Source organism: Cyanistes caeruleus, chromosome 2 (assembly GCF_971803275.1).
Source record: "Cyanistes caeruleus chromosome 2, bCyaCae1.hap1.1, whole genome shotgun sequence".
Taxonomy (NCBI): Eukaryota; Metazoa; Chordata; class Aves; order Passeriformes; family Paridae; genus Cyanistes; species Cyanistes caeruleus.
The window spans coordinates 71876947-71901798 of NC_141702.1; the positions used below are offsets into that span (position 1 = coordinate 71876947).

The following is a 24852-nucleotide window of genomic DNA, read 5'->3' on the forward strand; positions in this document are numbered from 1 at the left end:
GGTGGGATTTGCACTTCGAGTACAGGCAAGATTTACCCTCTTGACTTTTCTTCAAATTGCAATAAATAGTTCATTATTAGCTATCTCCACCTTTTTTCTCATCCTAAGCGTTCTGTTGACCATCCCTTGCCTTCTGTTTTTAAGGTTTTCTCTTCATGGCCTCCTCCAGCCTGTGCACATTTACACTCAGCCAAGGGCAAACACGCACTGTGCATCACCAGACACCTTGTGTGGGTTTTAACCCTGTCAAACTACCTCCTCTCCCATGTAACACGTGCTGAGCATGTCTGTGCTACAGGCCTGCCTCAAGGAGCACAGATTTCTCCTCTTCCTCCTCTATATTTACATGCCTTAGAGGAGACTGGTGGTCCAGCTTCTCTTGAGTTGGTTTAAACTATCTTTGCTGCACTGACTTTAGTGATGCCAAATCAGAGGCAAGCAATCTGGTCTCTTGCCTTCCCACCGAGCTTCCATCTGTTCCCATGTCCCTGCTAGAGACTCTTTGCCCAGCATCACTCTTTAAAAAGCCAGTCTCTGTTTTCTGCTCTGATTCACAGTGAACTATGTCAACTGTCCCAGCCAGCATTTGGTGAGCGATGAGTTGGGAAAGCCTTGTCCATCACACACTAAGGTCGTAATCATAAATACTTCACACACACCACCTACAATCCCATCTATGCCAAAACAAACCCAAGGTCAATCACAAGCACAACAGCTCACACCTCCGTTTGCTGCATTTAAAGGATGCTGCCAGCACAGACTGCTTTTGCTCCTCTTTTTAACAGGGCAGTTAACACTGATGTTTATAAACAGATTATTTTCCTAATATTTATTAATTATAACCAAATGCTCCATGCTAGTCTGTAAAAAACAAGTAGCAGTTTGTAGTGATAACTCTTGTCCAGTTAGTGCTGCTGAATAATCTAAATCCAGCAAAAACAGCACAAATCCTGATGGTGAAAGCCCCTCACGGGGAGCTACATTGCTCCAGAGACTGGCTTCAGCAGGGTCTCTAAGTGTCATACTTCCTTCACATACATATTTTCAGCATCTGTGCTCAGATATCAGTCCATCTGAATCACCAAATCCTCACTCTTCTGGGATGCCCAGCACAATTCTTCAGGATCAGCCATGCTTTGCTAAGGCAATGAGCCTTCTGGCAAGACACTGAACAACACACAGACTCAGCTTTCTCAGCTTTATCATACAGTAATTCTATGCCTTAGCTTTGCTTCTGCAATCTATACACACATGTGAGAGTTGCTTGGGATTCAGAAAATGACTGTAGAAGATGCCTCTGAATTGGTGGCTTTATATTTATATGTTTATGTTATACTCATTTGTCTCTGGCAGTTATACATAAATCTGAATCATAAAAATTGTAAGAAACTGAAACAACATTCTTACTGAAAAACTAATTTCAAGAAGTTAGTCATTGCATCTTACAGAAGTTTCCAAGTGTTCTTAAAACTATCTTATACTTTCAAAAAGGAAAATATTTCCACAGCAAGAAGCTCTCTGTAATTATTTGAACTATCCAAATTATCTGTTTTGGTTTCTTTTCATCGACTGCCAAAATCAGTTTAACATACCGCAGGAAACCTTAATCATGTCTACTTCTGGCAAAAAAGATACTTGTTTGTGGCTAGGTTATTACTAGATAAGAAAAAATTAATTGTAGGGTCTGCTTTGGAGTTCAAAGTACATCACAATGTTCATTAATTCTTCTGTAGCAGCAATCCTACAAGATGCTTTGCAAATGAGGCTAATATTGTCCTATGCAGTAATCACCTTCTTTTCTCTGACCATCAGCAAAGATATCATCTTTATCCCTGAAAGGATAGTGCCCCCACCAGCTCAGGCAAGGAGGCTGCATTAGCAATAGGCTTTTTAACCTTTGTATGGGAAAGAAAGAATAGCTGTAGGAAGATACAAAAGGAAGTAATCACTACAGCTACTGTTTATCCAGGAGGTATGATCAGTTACAATCAAGCTCTTTGTTCAGGCTCATTGTCAATCTCAGTGACTCACTTTGGCTTGTGACATAAAGCATGTGCACTTTGGAGATGAGAAGCAGGAATATTGCTTACCTTGTTGAACTGGAGAATAGGCGTTGGTCAGAAAACGAAAGTGCCCTTTATTGTACCAGCAAATCAATGACATGTTTCCCTTCATTCTTATTCTGTACTGTCCTCTGGACTGTGGAGTTGCAGAATTGTTCAGCATGGACGGAGGTAGGCCTGTGCAGTCGCTCTTCCTGGTGCTCAGCAACCCACAGCAGTAAATCTCTGCATGTGAACAAACATATTCCCTATCAGCAAGCCACTGCATGGACCCAGAGAGCAAAACCAGCAGAGGAAGCCTGAAGAACCTCTGCAAGAACTTTCCCCACAACCTTCTAGTCCAACAGATATGTCAGCCAGCTAGTTTTCTTCTGTAACACCAAAGATTTGTGTCCTACAGACAAGTGCAGAAAGCTTGATCTTGCATCGAAATATATTGACACCTCCTGCACTGTTACAATGAAACAACATGAAAAAAAATTCAGGGTATTTTCCTATCTGTAACACCTACGATCTGTGTTTAACATTACACCGTGTTGAAAATCGGTCTCAAATATCCCCCAGTGGTGATATGCATTATGGGATAGATCAGAATTTATGATCCAAGAGAAGCTTGGATGTTTAACTAAAAGAATAAATTTTGGAGGGAGCAGGGAGGTAGGGAAAGCTATAGCATCTCAGATGTTAACTGAAATAATTTCTCCTACATGACTCCTATGATGCTTTTAGTCACAATAGTTTAATCTACTGCTTCACTGTGCTGCCACGTTCTTGCTTTTTAGCTCAATGCTCCTTGCACCTGCATCATCTGCTTTGCTAAGGAAATGCTGCTTAAGCAGCCAAAAACCACTAAAACCACTGGTTGATTTTAAAAAATGCACATGCCAGAAGGATAGAGAAGATGGAAATTCAAGTTCAGTGAAAACTGATTTCAGGACACTAAAACAAGCACTGATCTTGTCCTGCATGGACACCAGAGGCTCCTGCAGGAGACACAGTCTGTTGCTCACAGCTTCTTGGCCTTTTCATATGTGAAAGAGGCAATGAATAAAATCTAACAGCACAACATGAATCTCAATACAGCCAGGTGGGCACAAACAAGGTTTGAAAACAGCATTAACAACAATACCTAAATTTTCCATTAGGCTGTGAAATGCTAACAGCCTGTTTCTGTTAGTCCAAGAGGAGCCGATCTTCTCGATCAAATTTTCCCCTGACTCAAAGAAATCTTGGATGGAAATTTCCATCGTCTCCCTCAGTTTTGTGTTAACCCATTTGAGTGGAAAAAAACAGTGGGCATGGAAGCAGGTGACATCTGTGCACATCTTGTGGTGGTTGAAAGCTCATCTGTCAGCTAAGTCTGCTTGATCAAATTTTCCATCATGCTGAATTTTGCATGATATCCTTACAGTGAAAATGCAAAGTCAGAATGCAGTGTCTGGCTTCCCCTAAACACATTACCTCTGTTCTTATGTTTCCATAAACGTGTTACCTTTGTTCCTGGATTTCCATTTATGTGGCTCATCTGCCTCTGTCTTTCTGGAAGCACCTAAGTTCTTGAGTGCAGGTGCAGCCTTTGGTCCATATAGCGATTGGCATGCTGAGCATCCACTCAACAGCTCACAGACACTACAGGAGTACTAATAAATTAATTGCATATACTCATGCATTGGTCCAGTTGCTGTGGGCAGATGTACAAGGAGCTACAGCTCTTCCATCAGAAATTTAAACCACCTTTGAGAGAAGAAGGTCAACCAACACAGCAATGGGAAAACTTCATTCTCAAGGGAGAAACCTGCACTCCACCAGTTATTTCTAATGGATGAATCAATCCCTGGAGATCTGTAAGTTCCTTCCACAAAAGAGAAAAGACTGATGACAACAGGCTTACAGTCATTATAGAGGGAACTGCAGCTCTAGTGGAAAGCTGATTTTTTATTTTTCTTTTAAAAATTTTCTTCTGTTGTTAAGAGGTACCCAAATAGTGTAGGCCATGTACCTGAAGACTTTGCCATTAACATAGCAAACATTTATAAAGCTTTCTCCTAGCCAGCATTAAGATCTTCCTGCTCTGGTAACAAGCAAACCTGAGAAGAATCTCCTTAGCTGCCCAGAGTTTGTTATTCATTGAAATGTGATACTTTTTCCAGGAGACTGCAATGGAATAAAACGAAGCTAATAACTACATTGTTGTGCTAGAGCTTCAAAACAGCAACAGCCATCTCTGAGATCCCATAATAATTAGTTGTAGCCTTTCCTTTTATTATAGCAATAAGCCTGCAGAAAACTTCCAGCAGATGTTTCACTCCTCATGCAGAATAATGGGAACAATTTTCTCTCTAAGGAACACATCGTGTAGCCTTCCTGCTGTACAGCTTAGGAATGTGCAGCACTTCTGCAGATTTACTAGCATCTCTCATCATGGACAAAATCCTTAATCTGCTGTAGGGGTTTTTAAAACCACCCAGTTACTATAGCAATGGAAGCAACAAAAATTACACCCATCTGGCTTAATGAAGTTTTTGTGTGTAATTAAATCAGAATCACAACAGGTGTTTGCTGCACACACACAGGAGTCAGTGGAAACAGGTTGTTCTCTGGTCTTCTTAGACTGCAGGTGCAGTATAAATGAATATACCTAAGATAGTTTAGCAAAAAGGAAGAAATGTGGTGTAGTCACCCAAAACTCATTCCCAGAGTCTCCAGCCTCCATAGAGCTTGTGCTGAAGCCTGTTTCACCACATCTTTACTAGCATAGTTCAAAAAGACCATCAGGCTTGAGCTAATTCAGGCAAAAATACACATCCTGCAATCATTTAGTCTGCATGCAATACTGGGTCAAGTCAGAGCTAGGAAACCAGGGCAGGGCTGCTATGAGAAGCAGAAGTGAGCTTGCTTTAGTCCATGTGCTGGAGTTGCAGGATCCTGTAAATCTTCTGGGAATGCCATGGTCAACTAGGCTGGCAGCTCTTCCAGGTTTGCCAACACCAGCCCCTCTGCAGAACACAGCCAGCTGCTCCTGCTGGTTCAGAACATGCAGAAGAGACTTTCAGGGACCACACGTTTAAGGCAAGCAAAGAACATGGGCCTTTAGGAGGTTTTGTCCTCTACAAAGGACATTACTAATGCTTAGAGAGGGGGAAAAAGGGATGTGACTATGAATGAATGTCACAGCAAATAGCAGTGACAGCTGTCTGTTCACAGAACAGAGAATCTGGGACATTTCAGTGCAGGTTTCCAGTTCTATTCAGAGGCCAGTGAGAGAAATTCTTTGTATATCCCCTGGAAAAAAAAGAGGTCTATTCAGGGTTTTGATTTTGAAAAAGATCAAAGTGTTCTATCTTATTTTCTGAAGTTTTCTCAGTTCTTGGTATCTTCACGTAGGTCTTAGAATCATGTTCACTGACATCCCTTTATATTACAAGGCACACTATTGTCTAATGTGATACAGTGAAGGTGTTACACCACAGGCTCTCAATAAAGAGAGAGCATTATTGTCTTTAACAATAATGCATGTGTGGGCTAGGGTGAGGAAAAGTGAATGACAGTTAAGATTTCACAAAATTTTTTATAGGATCACAGGATCCTACGGATTAAAGAATAGTTCAGGCTGAAAAACAACTCAGGAGGTCTGTAATCCCAGCCCCTGACAGACATGGGTGAGTTCTGAGGCCAGACAGTGCCATTCAGGGCTTTATCTTGTCTGGGCTTGTAAACTTCCAAGGACAGAGACTACACACCCTGTCTGTGCATCCTGCTTCACTGCCCTCAGGAAAAATACTGCATCTAGTCTGAACATCTTATGTTTCAGCCTAAATATGTTTGGTTTTTTTTTGTCCTTCCACAGTGCACCACTGTAAAGAGCCAGCTCCACTCTCATGAGAGGGTAGCATAAGGCTGCTTTTGCATCCCCCCAAAGCCTCTTCTCAACCTGAACAAGAACAGTTCCCTCCCCACATCAGAGTATATTTGTCTACAGAGTATTCTTGTACTGGGGGCATGTTGTCTAAAGCTCTAGGAGGCAATAATCACCTCCCTTGATCTACAGGCTGCACTCCTGTTAACACAGCCCAGGACAGTGTTAACACATGCCTCGGCTGCCAGGACATGCTGCTGACTCAGGTTCAGCATGCTGGTTACCAAGACCCCAACTCCTTTCCATCAAGAATTTTGAAAGGAACTAATAAGAGTTTTAGTGAGTGACTTTCCAGATTTTCCAGAATTGCATTTAGTTGCCTTCAAACTTTCATGTTTCCAGAAAGTTTATGGCTTCCAAGGATGAACTTATTTAAATCTTTCCCAATTTCTCTATTGATAGTCATGAAACCCCCAAACAAAATAAAGCAGTTAAGATCAATTCCAATTTCTTTTTGATTTTGGCTCTCAATGGGATCTTTTTACTACTGGATCTGCTCTAGCCCAGAAATTTAATCTTCTTGAACAAAAAAAAAAAAAGTAAATTTATCAGTTTAAGAATGGGTCTTGAACTGTCATGGGCACCTGAGCATAGATGCTTTTCAACAGACTCTCATGGCACTTTCTGGTCATGGTGACGCTCTGCTCAGGTTTAGCTAAAGTCACACACCAAAAAAGTGTCACACACCAAAAAACCCCAACATTGACTTCATTGCTGAAACAGACTCTGTGGTAGATCAGGAGAGATCTCTTGTCCAGTCCAGCTTCTTTTCTTGCCTCTCCCTAAATGTACTGCTAATGCAGCAGGATCCCAGCAGGTGCTGGCAGTGCACAATCTTGCTTTGCAGCAGAGTCAATAAGCACCATCTCCTCCAAGGCTCTTACTGACTTCACCACAGCTTGACATCTCAAGCATCTCACCTCCCCCAGTGCACCACAGTCTTTCCAGCTCAACTTTCCCCTGCAAAACCTCTGAGCTAGACCCTAGCTGCTCATGGCAAATGCAGACAATTCCATTACCTTATCAAACAGAAACACTTTTCTCTTCATGATCTTCTTTAGGTAGAAGTGCCATGCTCTCTATACTGCAAAGTCAATAAAACTGCTTTCTCAGTGTCCACCTTCCACCCACCTCATAGTTTCACCCCTAGGAAGGTGATAGTGTGTACCAGATCTGAAATTTAGTTTTGGAGGCAGCTGTCAGAGATCGTAAAGTCTCATGAAGCTATATAACAAATCACAAACTACAATGAAATCTCAGTACTGCATTTGCATATTTGAACAGATAGTAAGTCAAAATCACATGTTTTAAAAAGACATTTTGTTACCTGCTAGAAACCATTAATTTGAATGATCTGTGCAGTGTAAAGCCTATGAATTCAATTCTATGAACAATTTGAATTATCCACAAGTAATAAACACTCAGCTGGTTTAGTAGCCATGTATCTTTTTCATCAGGGTTACTGACCAAATGGACCATGCCAGATCATCTTTATCCTTCTCTAGCTGAGCATAAAGGATGAATTCAGTCAAGCTGTCAGTCTCTACATTTAAACCTTAACACTTCATCTCGGGTACAAAGAGTATGTGTGTAATCCTCTGCATTTTTTTAAACTCACATTTTGTATCATTGGTTTGGTAGCCTTAAAAATGTAATGCTTATCATCAGCTGAGAAAAGCCATCTAACAAATATAGGTCTCTGCTCAGAGGAAAAACTCCAGTGCACTATAAATATGATCTACTCCCTTCCCATTTGGCTATTTGCAGCATTTGGGAAACCATGGCTCTTTTATGAGCTATGCAGACGTTCCGCTGTAGCCAGTGAGCTTCCAGCTTGCCCAGATTAATGTAGTTGCTAAATCCTGCATGGAGCTCAACAGATGCAGCCCTCAGCACAGTCTTTAGTGCTAAACTACAGCACTGGTGCAGCTCACTGATGTCCTCATTTTAAATGAGAATTAACATATTTTCTCAATTCCCAGACTTTCCCCCTGCTTTGGGCCATGTTTCATTAATATAATTGTTTGTGTGGGTTTGATTTTCAGCAAGGACACAAAACCCCCAACTTGGGCAGCAGTGGTGTGTCAGCAGACAGCCTCTTAGCTGTGATGCATGATGGCAGCCTCCAGCCTCACTGCTGGGAAGGATCTATTCTATGCACCACATCACTCTGAAAGGCTGTGCTGACTGAAGAATGAGACCACAGTGACATGAAATGACTTAGAACTGACTGGCCAGAGTGCAGGATCCTGAAATTGCAGGGGAGTTACAAGTCCTCAGCATCGCTGAAAGCAAAGCAACACGTGGCTTTTCCATGCTCAAAGTGAGGGGGCATTTGACAGAAAGGATGACCTGGGATTGCTCTTTGCAGTAGCAAGAAACTTGCTTGGGAGAGCTGTTTCAATGGGCATTCTGTTGATAAGTGTGTTTTTGCTAACGGAGAGTTTTATTGTGCTTTCAAAACTAAAATCTGTCCTCTCAAGGTATGTTGATACTAGCAAAAATCCCCCAAAACACAGAAATCCAAACTTTTCAACAGCTTTTGTAAAGGCATAAAATGTCCTCTAGAGAAAACACATCAGATATTAAACCAAAAAAGACTTCTAAGGCACATCTCTAATGATTCATCCCATCTTTCACAACAGGAATAGAAAAATCACAGGCAGATAGAAAATTCCTTGAAAAGTCCCCAGGTCACATATGAGATTTGACCTCACATTTCTAAGTCAGAGAACAAAAGCAAACAATTTAAATACCCTTATTAAAATTGTTTTTATATCCTTATTTTGAAAAGTTAAAAAGGAAGATTTAAAGAGCAACTTATAAAGTCTTCTGCAAACCATCTTCTCACGAATGAGAAGTTTTCTTAGAGATGAAAAACTTACGTGTACAAGGAATTGAAATATCAATGAAGACTTTTGGAATTTTTTATTTTAAATTCAGTGGCATGAGGCCCCTAGGTCTGTCACCCTTAAAACCCAATGAGTCATCCAATACACACCTTGCTTCTCAAATTCTTCGAAGAGATTCAGGCTGGTAATGCTTGGGCCTGTAAAGATGATGTAATTCTTCCCAGAGGCATTTTGACAAAGACTTTTGGCCACCATACTGTGAAGCTGTGGTTTGTTCTTCAAAGCATCCAACCCATCAGCACCACTCCCTTCTTTGAGATGGACGTAAATCTTAAATGAGAAATGGCAAGAAAAATCAGAAGGTTATAACGAATCCAGAGGGAGCAGATGCAATTCCCAACACACCTGCACAGCCCAACATGAGACAAGCTGAGAAGGCAGCAGACACTTGTTATAAAGGCTAATTAAAGTCCTTCTCAAGGGCCTGTTGCTTTTAAACCAGCTCAGGTTAGCTGGCACAGCTACTGAAAAATATGCCATCCTTCACCTCACTTCTGAGGCTCCTGTCGCTGTTGTGTAGTTTGAAGATTGTTTGATTGGCAGGAAAAGACTCCAGTCATAACTGGGATTACATGCTATACTGAATCTGCATAGGTTTCATTGCTGCCAGCAAAAGCAGAGCTTGAGAACTTCAGTTTCAAGAAAAGCCGGCGTAAGATGACCAGAAGGAAATGGCCCATTACCTCCACTGCATTAATATTCAGATTTATTTCCCATTTGCAGTAACTATCAGGCTCTGACACAAGTGTGTGTGCACCTTCATAAATGAACAAAATGCACACCCAACCAGCCAGAACACCCTCATCAAACTCTCCAGGCACAGTGCTAACACTTAGATCCTTTACATAGATCCTGATTTGGAAGCAACCCACCAAAACAGTTTGAACCACGCAGAGGGAGAAAATGTGTAGCCCTTTGTTTGTATGCAAGCCTTCTGTTTTGTTTCACTGACAGTATTTTAGAAGCACAACTTACACCCCAGTTCAACACTTAATAAGGCCAGCTAAGCTTCCAGCCTTCATCTTGTTCTAAGAGCTAGCAGAAATAACCTGCTGGAAAGAGAAATAGGAAGAACACTGTACTCTGTTACTCAAACACTACTGTAATACCATGGAACTTGCAAAGATTTAAATACACAAACAAATGCAAATTTTCAGAAAATCTTACCCAGGACTGCCTTCATGACTTTGGCTCTGAAATACACAAATCTTTTATGTATTACAGAAAATTTTACCTGTCAAAGAAAAAGCTGAAACTTGTTCAGTATTCAGGGGCAGGGAAAAGTAATTTTGCCTTGGTTTTTGGAGTGATATATCCACAACAACTTTGTTAAATCTGTTTGACAGTTCAACCATGCAAAACATGTAGCATTACTTTTCTATATAGCTTATTTCTCCTACCAACAGACACTGTTACAAATGAAAATTCATGGCAATCCTCAGAGAGCAAAAATGCTCATGTTTGCACTAGTGCTCCCAGTAATTTGTAACTCAATGGTTTTAGAGAAGAACAAAATTCAATTAAACAGCTTCTCCCTATTTTAGATGGTGCATCTCCCAGCACTGGTATTCTGTGTAATACTCCCTAGAAATTCATGCATCATGGAATAGACCTCAACAGGATGTGGTACCTATGAAATTTCTGCAAAAATAGACATAATTTGTATTTTGAAGGAACTGACATGCTAAAAACAAAGTTGGTGCAAGAACAAATGCACATTAAATCCAAAAAGTAGAGTGTATATTAAAAAAAAATCTTAAATACATTCATTTATCTTAAAAAAAATAAATTAAAACCTCTTTTATTGATAGAAACAGCTTCCAGATGAGGACAAAGGAGCAATGTTTGCAGACTCCCTGATTCTGCTCCACTCATTCTTGATAGCTGTTAAATTTGTGCTTTCTCCAGTTCTGAGACTGAGGACTAGCTAATTATGATAAGTAATTCAGGTTATTAATCACAGCTCCAGAGAGCCAGTGGAATGCATTCAAAGAACTGATTGTTCCAAATTTACAGCAAAGTTATTTTGTGATTATTGGCAACAAAATTAAGATTAGGTTACTAACGTGTCAGCAGAGACCACACATCAAACCCTCAAACTCTACAGACAGGGCAGTGGAGACAGAAAATGCAGACAGATTAGTTTTGACCTTGGATTAGCAGATGAGCTGAAAACAAAGCAGAAATCTCTCTAAGCCTATAAAAGTCTTACACCTTACCTCCCCATATCCAGTAAATCTTAAGAGTCTCTCCTGCTCCATGCTTGCTCCATGTTCCTTGTAGAGTGCTGCCTCTCCAAGGGACAGTCCTCTGGCACCGCTGGTGTGCCAGCTGGTCCCTCACTGTGGGCTGGTTTGTGTCTGCAAGCAGCTCCCTTAAACAGCATGCCCACCATACAACTGAGGTACCACTACCTTTGTATGAAGGTGCTACACACTTTACAAGCTGTGTTAGTAGAATTCCCTGAGCATCTGGCTCTGAATCTCAACCCCCTTGCTCTGCTCACCTCCCCAGTGCCCTTTACTCAAATGTCCATACCCTTTCTTCCTCCTCCAATGTTAAATATTTTTTCTCCTTGGGCACTTCCTCACCTATCCAACAACGTATTTTTTTTCTTGGCACAGTATTTCTTGTTTTGGAGAAGCATCATTCAAAGCTTTATCACGCCCAGCTTTATTGGGATGATGTGTGACAGCAGCACAGCGTTGGAAGGCATAAAGGCTGCTGTGAAACAGTGACTGTGTACAGATAACTGGCAAAGGCACGGCTTCAAATATCTTTGCAAATGCCTAGGATCCCATATGGCCTTTATTTTCCCTCATCCAGCTTATTTCATTCTACCTCAAGCCATTAAGATCCTACCAACTGAAGCCCACAGCACTCCCTGCTTTTCTGTAGTGTATTAGTTATTTGAGTCGGGAATCTGCAGAAAAAGAACCAATTGCCAGAAACTGGCTGCTAGACCTTCATAGGGACAGTCAGAAATTGCTCCCCCAAAATGTTTGTTAAATCATTCACTAGACCTTCTGGTTTGTCCTGGGACGTAACAATTTGTGTTCTTTCCATGTGCAGGACAGCCCAAGCAGTGCTTTTTGAATATCTGCAAAGATCTCTTTCACTGTCTGTCTTTTCTAATGCCTACTGATGCATCTGATCTACAGCACCAATTGGGATAACCTGTGTAGATGTGACATCATCTGTCTTAGGATGACTATGGGCTGAAGATATTTAACATGCAGTGCTTTTTCTATTCATTCACCAATTATTTGTTGAATATTTGTCGAATATCTGTTATCAGAACAGTGACACCCTCAACTGTGCCTTCTCTCTATCTGTGGCTGCACTACTGCACCAGATACTTTCAATCCAGTATGTTTTCATTATCTTCCTGTGGAAAGTTCAGGTCTCACAAAAACTGAGAAACTGAGTAAAAATTTGAACACTTAGGAACAAAAGCTACATCTTGACTGTGCATTTAAGAGAATATGCCTTAGAAACTGGAATATTGGTGATTCTGCTCATATATAAAGCTCAGATGGCATATTGAAAGCACTTGTGAATAGCACATCCCAAATACTCCACCTTCATACATAATTGAAGCACCCTAGGGTACAATTCTCAAATGAAACAGATGACATTTGGAAGCAAAAAAAGGGCAGAGGTAGTAATAAACAGAAGGAAGATTTTGAAAGATATATTGTGCAAAAATACTTCACAAATAAAGGGCAGATTATAAACAACCACAAAACAGAAGCCATGATTTTAGATTACACAGTTATAAAAGCTAGATAGCCAAGTAAAGTAGTCATGATTTTTTGATCCTTGATAGCTATTGAAAAAATAACTTTATTTTTTTTCCTACAGGATTCACAGCCAACTCACAACTGCACTACTGTCTAGATCCCACCTCAGTTGGTCTTCCCCTCATCCTAAACCTCACCTTTAACTGCTGCCATTGCCAACAATGCTGGGAGATTCTCCTCTCCAGTTTCATCCTAGACCTGCTGCACTTCATACTCTCTCCCTCTTTAATGATCTCTTCCCAGACCGCTCTTGTCTAGCAGGTACTGGCACCACTGGTCATGCTCTTACCGAGACCAGATTTTTTCATTTGTTTCAGCCTCTCTTCATTCTCTTCCTGCTATTCTAAATGCTATTTTCTAAAGGGTTCTGTAAGAACAAACAGTTTTCCCAGCCTGTCCCCAGCTAGGTCCTGGTGTTCCTTACAAAGCTCTTTACTTGGTCCCCTTCTTTTCTCCCTCTCCATTCTATTTTGAATTATTTCAATCTGCATTAACACACACAGATTCACTTAACAGCTTTGTGCTGAGGACTGACAAATATCTGTTCTGCCTGCACATGTTCTTCAAAGTTTCTAAAAAGATCTTTGTGAGACTGGCAAAAAGATGCTGGTAGAGTTGACAATGCAAGTCCAATATGGCATAGAGTCCTTTGATTTTCTTTCCCTGATTTCTTGTTCCTTTGTCACTGAGGGTGCTACATCTTAGCTTCATGGCAGACCCTGGATTGACAACCCATGGATCAAACAAACACAGATTTTGCTCTGTACCTTCTCCCAGGCAGCCACATCTAGGTCAGGCAGATTCGTTTTCTGTAACAGCTCCACATAAATAATTTCCTATTCTTTCAAATATCTAAGAACTGCCTGGCTTTCCCTCCCAATTACTGCAGTAATCTTTCTTTTCTTTGGCCTTGCTGAAATATATCTTGACATTCAGACAGTGCTCCACACCCCAGATCACTTGCCTAACCTTTTGCTTTGACCATGTCAGCCTTCTGCCAGTTCCCTCTTCTTTGCAAAATCAGGTGGAAATGGGGCTGGAAAATGGAGACAGGCCTTTATGGTCTAGGCTTCCCAATTGATATACCCCTATACCATACGACTTTCACTTGCCCTGTGAAGCCAAGCATCCAACAACCAATGTCAAACAAACCCATTTGGGGAAGTCCTCTTTCCATGCTGCCCTTCTTCTGCCTGGCTGGAAATCTCACCATCTCAGCAGAGCTCTTTACTTTTGTTCTTCAAAATCTTTCTTAGAAAGGATGCAATCCCCACAAGGCAATTTCTAATCAACACATTGGTCCTGTTCCTTCTTAATGCTGCTTTTCCAGGCTCCCTCTGTGTCACTGGCAGCCCAGCTCAGGTCCATGGCTGAGGCTTCACTCTGGTGACACAACTGCACAACATTGGCTCAGTTTTTCTATGAAAATTACTGCTGAGCTGTGGGAAGGTGTGTAAGTGAGGAGGTCTAAGTGGGAAGGTATACAGGTGATGCAAAGCAAGAGCAGTATAAACTATCAGAAGTGCTGTGACTGTTGAAAGGATAACACATTTTCCTCAAGGAGGAAAATACCTACATAAAAATGGCATAAAATCTTAAGTCAAAACTAAATGATGACCAATTAGTGACATCAAGGACCCAGCTCATTTCCAAGGAGGAACTACAAGGCTGAGGAGTGCCCAGCCTGTGCAGGCTCACCAGGAGTAGGGTGTATACTGGCACCTAGCAGTGTGTTAGTCCCAGATCTCTGCCATGTGCATTAGCCAAGAAAAGCTTCAGCACTCAGCCTGCTTCCAGAGTTCTCTGGGTAGCCAAAATGTGTCTGAACTAAAAAGATTTGCTGTAGGAAGCCTAAGCCTCCTTCTTGCACTTAGGTCCTCAGCTTTCCAGGGCAGGGATTTTTTTGTTCTGCTTACTGCACCCAGCACAAAGGGATGGAATACATGAGGGGCATTCTTATGGTAAACCTATTAAGTGCACAAAACAGGAGGCTCTGGTGCTTTTAGTCTCCTTCCCCAGGCAGAGTTGTACTAAGTGAGAACAGCTGCAGAAGGGACACAACTATACAGGTAGTTTTACTGTCATACATTCCAAGCAGCTCAGATGGGAACTAAAAAATAACTTTCATTCACACTTGAAAACAGACACTAAGACTGTATGTAAAGTGTAAGAGATCTTTGCATTAGATCACATTTAGGTTTGGTTTCATATTCATTTAGAAACATGGTAAGATTGTAAAGTCTATAAAAATGAATAGGACTGGCCCATCTGCAAAAATACCTTTCCACTTAACACTGGTGAGCAAGAAGGTAATTGACTTTCAACTGAGATCTGGGATTCTCAGATGCTGACATTACAGAACCACATGCATTAAAAAAAAGCCAGAGCCGGGTGGGAGCCAGAGGAAGAAAGTAGATAGGATTTTCCAGTCACCAGTGACTGACAAATGAAGGTGATCAGATTTCCTGGGATCCCCTCACAGACAAAGCCTGACCTTGAGAACCTCCTCAAAGCAGCTGCTACATCTGTGTATTCCAGATGCAACTGTTCCAGCAATAGAGGAATTATCAGGGCACTGTTTAAAGAAATGCAAGGGCTCAGACTAATCTCTAAACAGAACTTAAATAGGCCGAAACACCAACATTTCTGAGCAGCTTATTAAACAAGTGCACAGATGGCTAACTCCTGCAACTCTGACCTTGAAAACAAAACCGACTCCAGGTTTATTTACCCCTCCCTTTCCCATTGACTGAAGGCACTTATGTGGTGTGTTGTGAAATGATAAATTCTTTGGGGCACAATCTCAGTTTCTCTAAATTCTGGAAGTTCTAAATCTGTAAAATCAATAGGGTTATGAAGTATTTGAGCTGGCTGTAGCTACCCCTACCTGAAATTAACTGCAGCATATACTACAGAAGCATGGTGTTTACATTGTTTGGGGTTTTTTTGCTACCACTGAGAGCTCTGCCACTGATTTGTGGCATAACCTCAGACATCTCTCTCCACTGAGACTGCTGATCTTTGGCAAGAGAGCCCTTTCTCAGCCTCTCAGGCAGAGACCACCCTGATCCAGGTTTCACTCTTTAAACATGGCTATCATGCCAATCACTGTTTCTTCAGGACCAGAGAAAGACACAAGCTGCAGAGACACAGTACTTTTCCTTACTCTGTTCTGACTCATCACTTCATGGGAAGCAGCAGAAGGTGGAAACTCAAAGTCAGTCCCAGCACAAGGACCCAAAGGACTTGATAAATCTAAGTAACATATTTCACAGGGATATTAGTGAAAATGAAATGCATTATTGCAATAACTTTCTGCCAGAGAATAAAAGCAAGTGCAGAGCCCATATATTTGGGAGCAGGGAGGAGGTGTGGGAAGGGAAAAGTCTCCAGTATAGCCTCAGAAAATAAAAGTCATCTCAATGAATAGGAAAGGATATACACATCCATAAAGTAATTTCTTCCTCACTGTTTTTTTAAGCAAATAATTATGTTGATGAGCCAATTCCATTACTGGCTATCAGAGTGATTAATATTGCCTGACTGTCCCTTTGCAGTGCTCTCTACCATCTATGTCTTGTCTTTCATCTTGTTAATTGAAGGCTTTTTGGGTCAGGGACTGTCTGAGGTTACATTTGGGCTATGGGTCTGTGCTTCAGGATGGGGTGCTATGGGAATACCTCGTCCTGCCAGCTCTCCATGTGCTGGGGTTCACCAGCATCCTGTGCTTTCTTCTGCAAAATTATCAGAAAACATTCTTGTGCAGGAGGAGCTATGCAAGGAGTAGGCATCACTTAGTAACAATTACTCTTAACCATGCTCATTCCCTTAGAGCCACACAAGAAGTGCAAAGAGAGAGCATGATATGCCCCACCAGGACAAAATAACTAGCCCTGGTAAGCTATTTGGGAATTCCCTTCATCTTTTTTTGATGAGTGATATTGCTATATCTAAAATGAGAAATAGTTCTACCAATCATTTTTATGAACAATTTTTATAATCAAGTGTTCCGGACTTTCACAGAAAAAGAAATAATAATTCACAAAAAAATTAACACAGCTGGAGTTTGATTTAAACATATTTACTATTTAAACATGTTTACTATTTAAACATACTCTAAGCAAATACTGTAAGAAAGACTTCTAAGCTACTTCAATAATTTAAACTGCAATCAAGACATTAAAATATTTGTTTTAAAAGTGTCTCAGTGGTAAGTAGGGAAATAGAAGTGCTAAGTAGTATGTAGGAAAATAGATTGAAAAGAAACAAGAAAAGCGAAGATGGAGCAGAGAGGGACACCTGAAGTCCTGCAAGCTGTATTTGTTGTTCCCCCTGAATTACAGAGAAAGAAATGAGAAGGCCCAAGCCCTCTCCCACAGCATCTGCTGTCACCTTGATGTCCAGTGTCAAGGGCAGATGAAAAAGGCAATAGTATCAGGGCATTTTTGTCATCTACTTTGCCAAAGTCAGCTCTCCTGGAGTCCTTCTGAACCCTCTGAGAGGTTTTGTTCGTGTTCCCAACTGCGGCAGACATATATTTACATTGTTTGAATGATGTGTCCTTCCTGCATGTTCCCACTTGGCCAGCTGACCGTGAAGAGATGCTCAGCAACAAAGCTATTCACAGCAACAAGATGCCCTGCTTGAGATTTTCTGAAGCAGAGATATAATCTGAAATTGTGCATCCATCTCAAAACAATTAACTGTCAGGGTGCAGTCAAGTTATCTGGAGTACAAAAGACAGAAGAGCAGTCTAATATTCATACATTATTTATATTATGAATATATATAAGCCTATGCACCTTCTTATATCCACAAGCAGCACTTGGGTTTTATGCCACTTCTGTTCCATGAATGGCTTATTGAGCTAGATTTTTAACCAAACACCATTTCCTTAGAAAAGTAAATGATGAACCATCTAACAGAAGTGTTTACTGTTTGAATACCCAAAAATATGATCCAGAGCTTTGTTAACAAGAAGGAACAGGAACTTGAGAAGACAAACAGCTGAAACTCCTGAACAACTGACCTGTGAGCTGCCAGCCAGAGTTCACAGGGTAACTCAGCATGTGGCATATCCATTTTTCATTAGCAAAAACCAACCAATCCTTTCCATCATAGGAAATGCAGAACACTGGGAAAACCAAGATGTCTCCCCAAATAGAGATTTATTTTTTTTTTAACACTAGGATGATCATTCAGGATTGGAGAACATTGTTTTTGGCCAGGAGCATCACAGACCTCTTGAGGTTCCTTCCATTCCTGAAAAACAGTCATACATAGTGCCATCCTCTCTTCTGACTGGCTTGCCTCACCTTTTTATAGACACTATTATATAGATACTATTATATATATTCTATAATATATATATTATAGAATATATATATATGTGTACTAGCATATAGATATTATTCAGATTTTTGAAACGAAATTATTCTGATTTATGAAGTGTTGCTAGTCCTATTTTATCTTGAATAAAAGGACCTCGATGCCATCATGTGGAAGCAGTGAGAGAGGGAACTCACCTAGACAGTATTACAGAATATGCATGTTTTGAAGTAGGTGCTGTAAGGTTCTTCCAGCAGTTGGCAGGTGATAGACAAGTCAGTCCTTAACTATCAGACAAGTCTTTTCTCCATGATGGCAGCTTCACAAGAGATGGAAGAGGTGTGTACATGAAGGGGAAAACACTGGATTTATTTTTGGTTTAGATCAACTCTCTGCATTTGTTAAACTCAGGAAAAAAATCAAAACCTCTGTTTTAATACTCTAAATGCACTAAATAACCACCAAAAAAGTGCTCTGGATTCTGCAAGACCGCTTGGAAGTGTGACACATAAATGAACATAGCATTTCAAACATATCATAATTGAAGATGCCCATTCTCCCCAGATCAGGTTTTTCTGTTTTAGCATGAAAGTTTTTTCTTTTTCATTGTTCCCTAAGGTCCCTTTCACCCAGTCATTTCAGCATGTTGATAAGGACAGCCAAGTCAAGGAATGAAAATAGAAGGCAGCTGGTAAGATAATCCTGGACGTCATCCGGATGCAAGTGAAGCATGAGCATCTAATTCATTAAGGGAGAGGGAGGATTAGGGTGGTGCTGAGCATCTATTCTGTTTAATTTGACATTCCATTAATTTAGTCTCTCAGTGGACAGGACAGGAGGTGCAACATAATTATAGCTCAGAATCTGAAACCTCTGGCATGTCTGAAGACTTATTAGTTTTGGCTGTGGGGAGCATGGCAAGAGAGATGAGCAGACTTTGTGCTCGCTGTACCCAATACGCTTCAGTAATAAACTGCATGTAGGGTTGGTGAAGCTCTCCTTGGAGATCAGAGACACTGCCTCTATACAGCAAATGACTTTCCAAGAGCTTTGAGAGCAGAAACTTCCAAGGATGCTTCACATCTAAGGTCAGTCTATTTTGTATCAGACAAAACAGCTGCTTTGAAACCTAGATGGAAGAGGTAGGATCCTAAATTTCTTCTCAGAGTGAACAGCATTGCTGAAAACACAAACCTCTGTTCCCAGTGAGCCTCCTCCTGCACAGCTACTCACACAGTCATGATGATTCACCAACCAAATTCTGCTCTGAACGAATGTTCAGCTGCAACAAATCCACAGGCCCTGTTCTGACACGTATTCAGCCTTAGCAGTGTGCACATCCTTCCTCTGAACCACCACTCTGGAACACGTGGGACACATTTTCATGGGAGTTCTTGGAGAAAGAATCATCGGAAAACATCTGCCCTCCCACCTCTAAGTATCAAAATAAATGACCAGATCTTTCAAGGGATCGCAAAATACATCACCAACTGGGGAATCTGAGAATTTTAGAAGATGTTCCCAACGCTTTACAATAATAAAAACAAACCCTTTAACGTGTCCCTCACTCCAGCAGACATCTCACCTTGAAGTCACATCAGATTGTATTTCTTTGATAGAGAGCCAGATGTGTGAAAAGATATAAAAGGAGCCCCAACTAATGTGTTTCTCACAGAAGAATTGACATCTTGATACCATATTGATTTAGTCTACTGGATACTGCTGGCTATCACAGGTGCAGTGTTATAGAGAGAAAATCTGACTCATTAAAAATGACATAAATCACAGTGCCTAGACATTTAGATAAACTTAGGATGTACAAACAGGCAGACCTTTAAACTGCATTTCAATGTAATTAGCTGAGGGCTGGCAGCCAGATGGGCAGTATTGGAGACAGAAACTCTCAGTTAAATCATACAACAAAGCATCAGGAACTTGTCATCACTGTCTGTCACGTCTCGTATCCACAGAAGTCAGAGGGCTCCAGCATTCAGACCACAGCCCCCAGCCAGGTGACCCAGAGTGTTACCTTTGGTCCTGCAATGCATTTAAGGGCCTGCTGCAACTGAATGAAGACATTTGAAGAGGTAAAACCCACCTGGCAGATGAAGCCAGTGGATGAGCACTGCCGAACCCAAAGACTGAATTTCCTCTTTTTCCTCTTGCGCAGCTCCCTCTCTGTACAGGTAGCAATGAAAACAGGATCCTCATCTATCAGGGGCTCATGTAGTACCTGCAAGTGGCAAGAAAAGAAATGGGAGAATACATGATTGCTGAACAAAATGTTGCTTTAACTACTTTCAAGGAAATACAACCCTTGCACTGTGCTTGTGTGCATCACCCCAAAGAAAAAAGCAGACCCACTTTTGTTTGATGCTGCCATCCAACAAAAAACAAAGCCCGGCCAAGCACACCCCATTATGCACACATAATTTGCAAACATTGCAAGGCATAGCTCTCACTTCTTATGATCTGCTACAGTTCAACACCCCTCCAAAATGATGCAGGGGATGAGGCAGGGAGAGTGGATTGTTAGCAGCATCTTTCTCCATGCTTCTTCATAAGCTTCATATTGCTTGCCAGAATGTCTTCCATCCAAACATCCCCTAAAATTTGTTGTAAAGTACATTCCTTGGTTATAGCAAAGGATAACATATAATAAAGAGAGAGAGAAGTTAAGGGAGAAAAAGATGCTTTCTGCTGCCACTTAAGGAGGTGGTGAAGAGACAGAAAATATTTTTCCCGGAAGCAGCAGCTTTAGGGAAGTCTGTCTTGCCTCAGGAGCTGAAAAATTTGAAAAAAAGGAAACCAGGATAAGCCACCAGAGGCAGGAAGAGAAAAAGATAAAGACAGACTGGAGCAAGTAACAAAGAACTGTGAAAGTGAAGTAGTTTCTGCATTCTGCATCCAGACGATGTAAGTGGTTCCCTGTTTCTTATAACTGTTTTGTTACACTTCTCTCCATTAACTTTGCAGCAAAACTGGAGTGTTATACTCCTAGGTATCACACTGCAGAACTCACCTATAGAAAAGTAGCTCCCCACAGCTCACAGGCAGCTGTGTATAACATATACATACCTGACTGCAACATGTGCAAGTTGTCCAGCAAGCCACTTGTGAAAGTGCAAAGACTTGCAAAGTGTTGAAAAGTCTCAGCTGATGAATGCTGACCAAATTCAGACATGTACATCTAAATCAGAGCAAGTCACTGCAGGCTGCCCTCCTCGTACATGAGGGGAAAACAGTCCCAGCAGGCCCTAATTCATACCCTTGTAAAGACGTGCAAAACAGCCAGATGAATTATAATTTAAAGGAATCTGTTCTTTTCCAGTGACCATCCCTCCAGGAGACAGGCTCAGATACAGGCATGCAGAGGCTCCCACCCTCAGACAAAGCCTTTCCACGCCTGCATTTGTGCTACTTTTGTGCACAGTCAGTGGCAGAATTGAGAGCAAAGCTGCACCAAACCTAGGAGTGATGCTTGTAGGAGAGACGTGGTGGGCGAGCAGTTAAGCACCAGAGATGAGCAGCTGCTGGCCTCCTGAATACAAGATGTTTGCTGAACATCACTCTGTCAGCCCAAAATAGGCACCCGCGCCCTCCCCACGCAGTGATGGCTGCGCGCTGTCATTTATACGCACTCCACTTCTTAGCGACTCATGAAACATTCACAGGACCATCTGAAAGCACTCTTGTGAAATGTTCAAATTATACACCAAAACGCAGATGTGAGCAAGGAGAGCTGCACACAAAGCTATTTGTTCTTCCAGCTGCAGCTGTCCTGTTTCCCCTACCGAAGCCAAATCTTCCTCTCTCAAGGTCCACACAGAACACAACCCTTCCTATCTAAAGGCCATCTGGGGCATTTCCTGCTTCCGCCTCAGAGGATCCTGAACAGCATTTTGCAAATATTAAACTTGCTCTCATTTGCTTTTCCCCTGCTGGGTCTCATGAGCAGGGGGAAGGAGCAAGTCCTTTGTGATAGGGTTGGATACATGGTTAAGAATTTCTCAGCTTCTGGAAAGGCTCCTGCCAGATCCCATTGAGTGGTGTGGTTCCACTACTATAATCTCCCCTGCTGCAGGATGGAGAGCAGCAGAGAGAAAAGGCTGTACAAGCATCACCTTAGGACATCTTTTACCCTCGGTCATTAGCTTCTTTCCCTCTGCACCACAGCATCAACTCTCCTCACAGCAGCTCTACTGCATCCTGTCTACCTTTCACACTCTTTCTGCCTTCTATGACACTGTAAGGCCTGTCAGTCTTACATCTAGAAAGCAAATCTGAGTATTTAAAACCTATCTCCATCTTTCTTTTCCTCCTGCCCATGCTCAGCTCCACCTTACTCCTTTGCTCCCCTGTACTGAATTTAAGTAATTCCTCTGTCAGTTCCTACTCAACTTTTGTGAAGAGAGAATAAAAATGTGAACAAACTAGGGCAAGACCTGCTGTTGCTGCAGAGACGAAACATGAACAGGCAAGGAAAATGAAGTGAAAATCCTGGAGCTTCCTCTTCCTTCAGAGAGTGGGGGACAAGTGTTGTCACCCCTCCACATGCAACCACTGCTTCAACAGCTGTAAAGAACTTTGTCAGCAAGGCACTGTATAGGCTGTGTCTGCTCCTGGCATTAACATGGTGTTTTTAGGACAAAAGTTAGCCCTGTTGCTACTGGCCCAACCTATTAGTTAGTTTCACCCTCCTGTATTCTCAGTCTCCTTGCTTTTCCTGTAATCTCAAATCCATCTATTTGCCAAATCCCCATGCAAAGTTATATTTGATCTCTCTCCATTCACCATCTTGCTGTTGCTGCAACACACTTTTACAGGAATGAACTTACTGCCCCCATGGCTTATTCTTTCCTGCTTCCCATCTTCCTTGATAAAAATCTACTTTCAGGCTTAATTGACTCCTACACTTATTCCTGGCCGCCTCTTCACCATCTTTTCCTCACTCCCCAAGTGCTCCCCTCTTCCTATTCTGACTTCCTTTGATGCAAGATAGCTTGTGGATTTCTTCATAGAAATCATCCCCATTCTCTTCTCTCGAATTCCCAGTTCTGTTCAGATCTTAGAAGCTCCTCATCTATTTGCTTTGTTCCCCCACTGCTATCACACCCTTTCCTTTCCTTTCCTTTCCTTTCCTTTCCTTTCCTTTCCTTTCCTTTCCTTTCCTTTCCTTTCCTTTCCTTTCCTTTCCTTTCCTTTCCTTTCCTTTCCTTTCCTTTCCTTTCCTTTCCTTTCCTTTCCTTTCCTTTCCTTTCCTTTCCTTTCCTTTCCTTTCCTTTCCTTTCCTTTCCTTTCCTTTCCTTTCCTTTCCTTTCCTTTCCTTTCCTTTCCTTCCCTTCCCTTCCCTTCCCTTCCCTTTCCCTTTCCCTTTCCCTTTCCCTTTCCCTTTCCACCCCTGATAGATCTACCTGCCCAACTTTCATTGTTTTCCCCTCAATATGTATTTGTACTCCAAGCACTGCAAACCACACTCCAGTATGGGACTCCATCAATATCCTTCACTCACAGACACTGTCAGGAGTGCCTTTCTTTCTTTTCCATTTTATATAATTTCCAATGCTCTTTCCACACCAAAATTCCACCCATCCTCTCTCACCAGAGCCCAAACAGGCTTCTAGACAAAGCCCCAAATCACTAAGTCTTTTGTACTTGGAACTCCTGGACTCCATATACTTAGATAATGAACCAACATATCCGGGAAACTTCTCCCCCTGAGCTCCATGGCCATCCACAACACAGGTTGTCTCTTCAGCCTGTCTCCTGGAGAAGCTGCCCCAGCTTGCCTCATCTCTGGCTTTTGGTGGGTACCATCCAGTTGCAGAAGCCCTGGGTAACTGCAGCTGGATGCACAGTCAGTCATTCCTCCTGCAAGAGTAGCTCGTGCTTCTGCCTCTCTGCTCCGAAGCTCCTCCTGTCTAATCTAAATTCACTTGCTGGTGTCTGACATCTCTGCTTGCATATCTAGCTGCCAGTTCTGATTTCATTATGCTGCCATTTGAGAGCATCTCCATTCCCTTAAGAACCCCTCAGTATCTCCTTCTTTGGTCATCACAGACGTCCCTCTCCTCCTGCTGCAGATATCATTGGCTGGTGAATCTGAATGTCAGTTTTTACCTCTTACTTGCAAAATCTCCTCATCCAGGCAATTCCTGCATTTTCCACGCTGAGTAAGAGCTCTAAAATGGCACTCATTTTAGAGTAACAACCCACCCACCCAGATAAGCTTACATCCAAGACCCACAATAACAGTTTTACTCAACAGAAAGCAACCTTCTCCTACAGACTACTGCTGAAAAGCCGTTTTCCTAGTCTATCACACTGACCACATCACTTTTCTTAATTTCTCTCTCATAGTTCTTCTCCAATATAGCAGACATTTCTCTTCTCATTTTCAAAGTCCGGCTTGGCCTATCCACATTTTACAGATCGTCTTTGTCATCATTCAAAGGTTAACTCTATCCTCCAATGGAGCCATGATTCCATGCTCTTCTGCCCATTTGTTCAGTCTTCAATCAATCATCTTAAAAAACAAAATGTCAGTTCTTACAGCACTCCATTACCATTAGGTAATTAAAAATTAGCAATGATGTTTCATCATTTTCTGTTGCCAAATTCCCTAAAATCTGACTCCATGAAACGATCAGCTGGCCAAGAGCTACAGGACATCAGAAATTTACCTTGCTATTCAACAGTCTTATTGCTCATTTGTCTTTCTCTTGCTCGACGTCTTATACTTGGGCAGTGTTCTTTGAATATTTATGTATTTGTGTCACACTCACAGAAGCCCTAAGACAGAATGATTCTCATTTGGGACCAGCTCCCTT

At 41.7% G+C, this 24852-nt stretch overlaps 2 protein-coding genes across 2 annotated transcripts in view; one reads left to right on the plus strand and one right to left on the minus strand.

The window, feature by feature from the left end:
• Nucleotides 1–24852, plus strand: part of GALNT2 (polypeptide N-acetylgalactosaminyltransferase 2) — a 144534-nt gene that overhangs the window by 113778 nt on the left and 5904 nt on the right. The window lies entirely within an intron of this gene.
• The window catches only part of PGBD5 (piggyBac transposable element derived 5), a 67480-nt gene that overhangs the window by 12695 nt on the left and 29933 nt on the right, over nucleotides 1–24852 (minus strand). The window contains exons 3-5 of the mRNA XM_086877829.1: nucleotides 20121–20255; nucleotides 8981–9161; nucleotides 2091–2288 (exon numbers count right to left, since the gene is read on the minus strand). Coding sequence (XP_086733955.1) covers nucleotides 2091–2288; nucleotides 8981–9161; nucleotides 20121–20255 — 514 coding nt within the window. The remainder of the gene's footprint in view (nucleotides 1–2090; nucleotides 2289–8980; nucleotides 9162–20120; nucleotides 20256–24852) is intronic.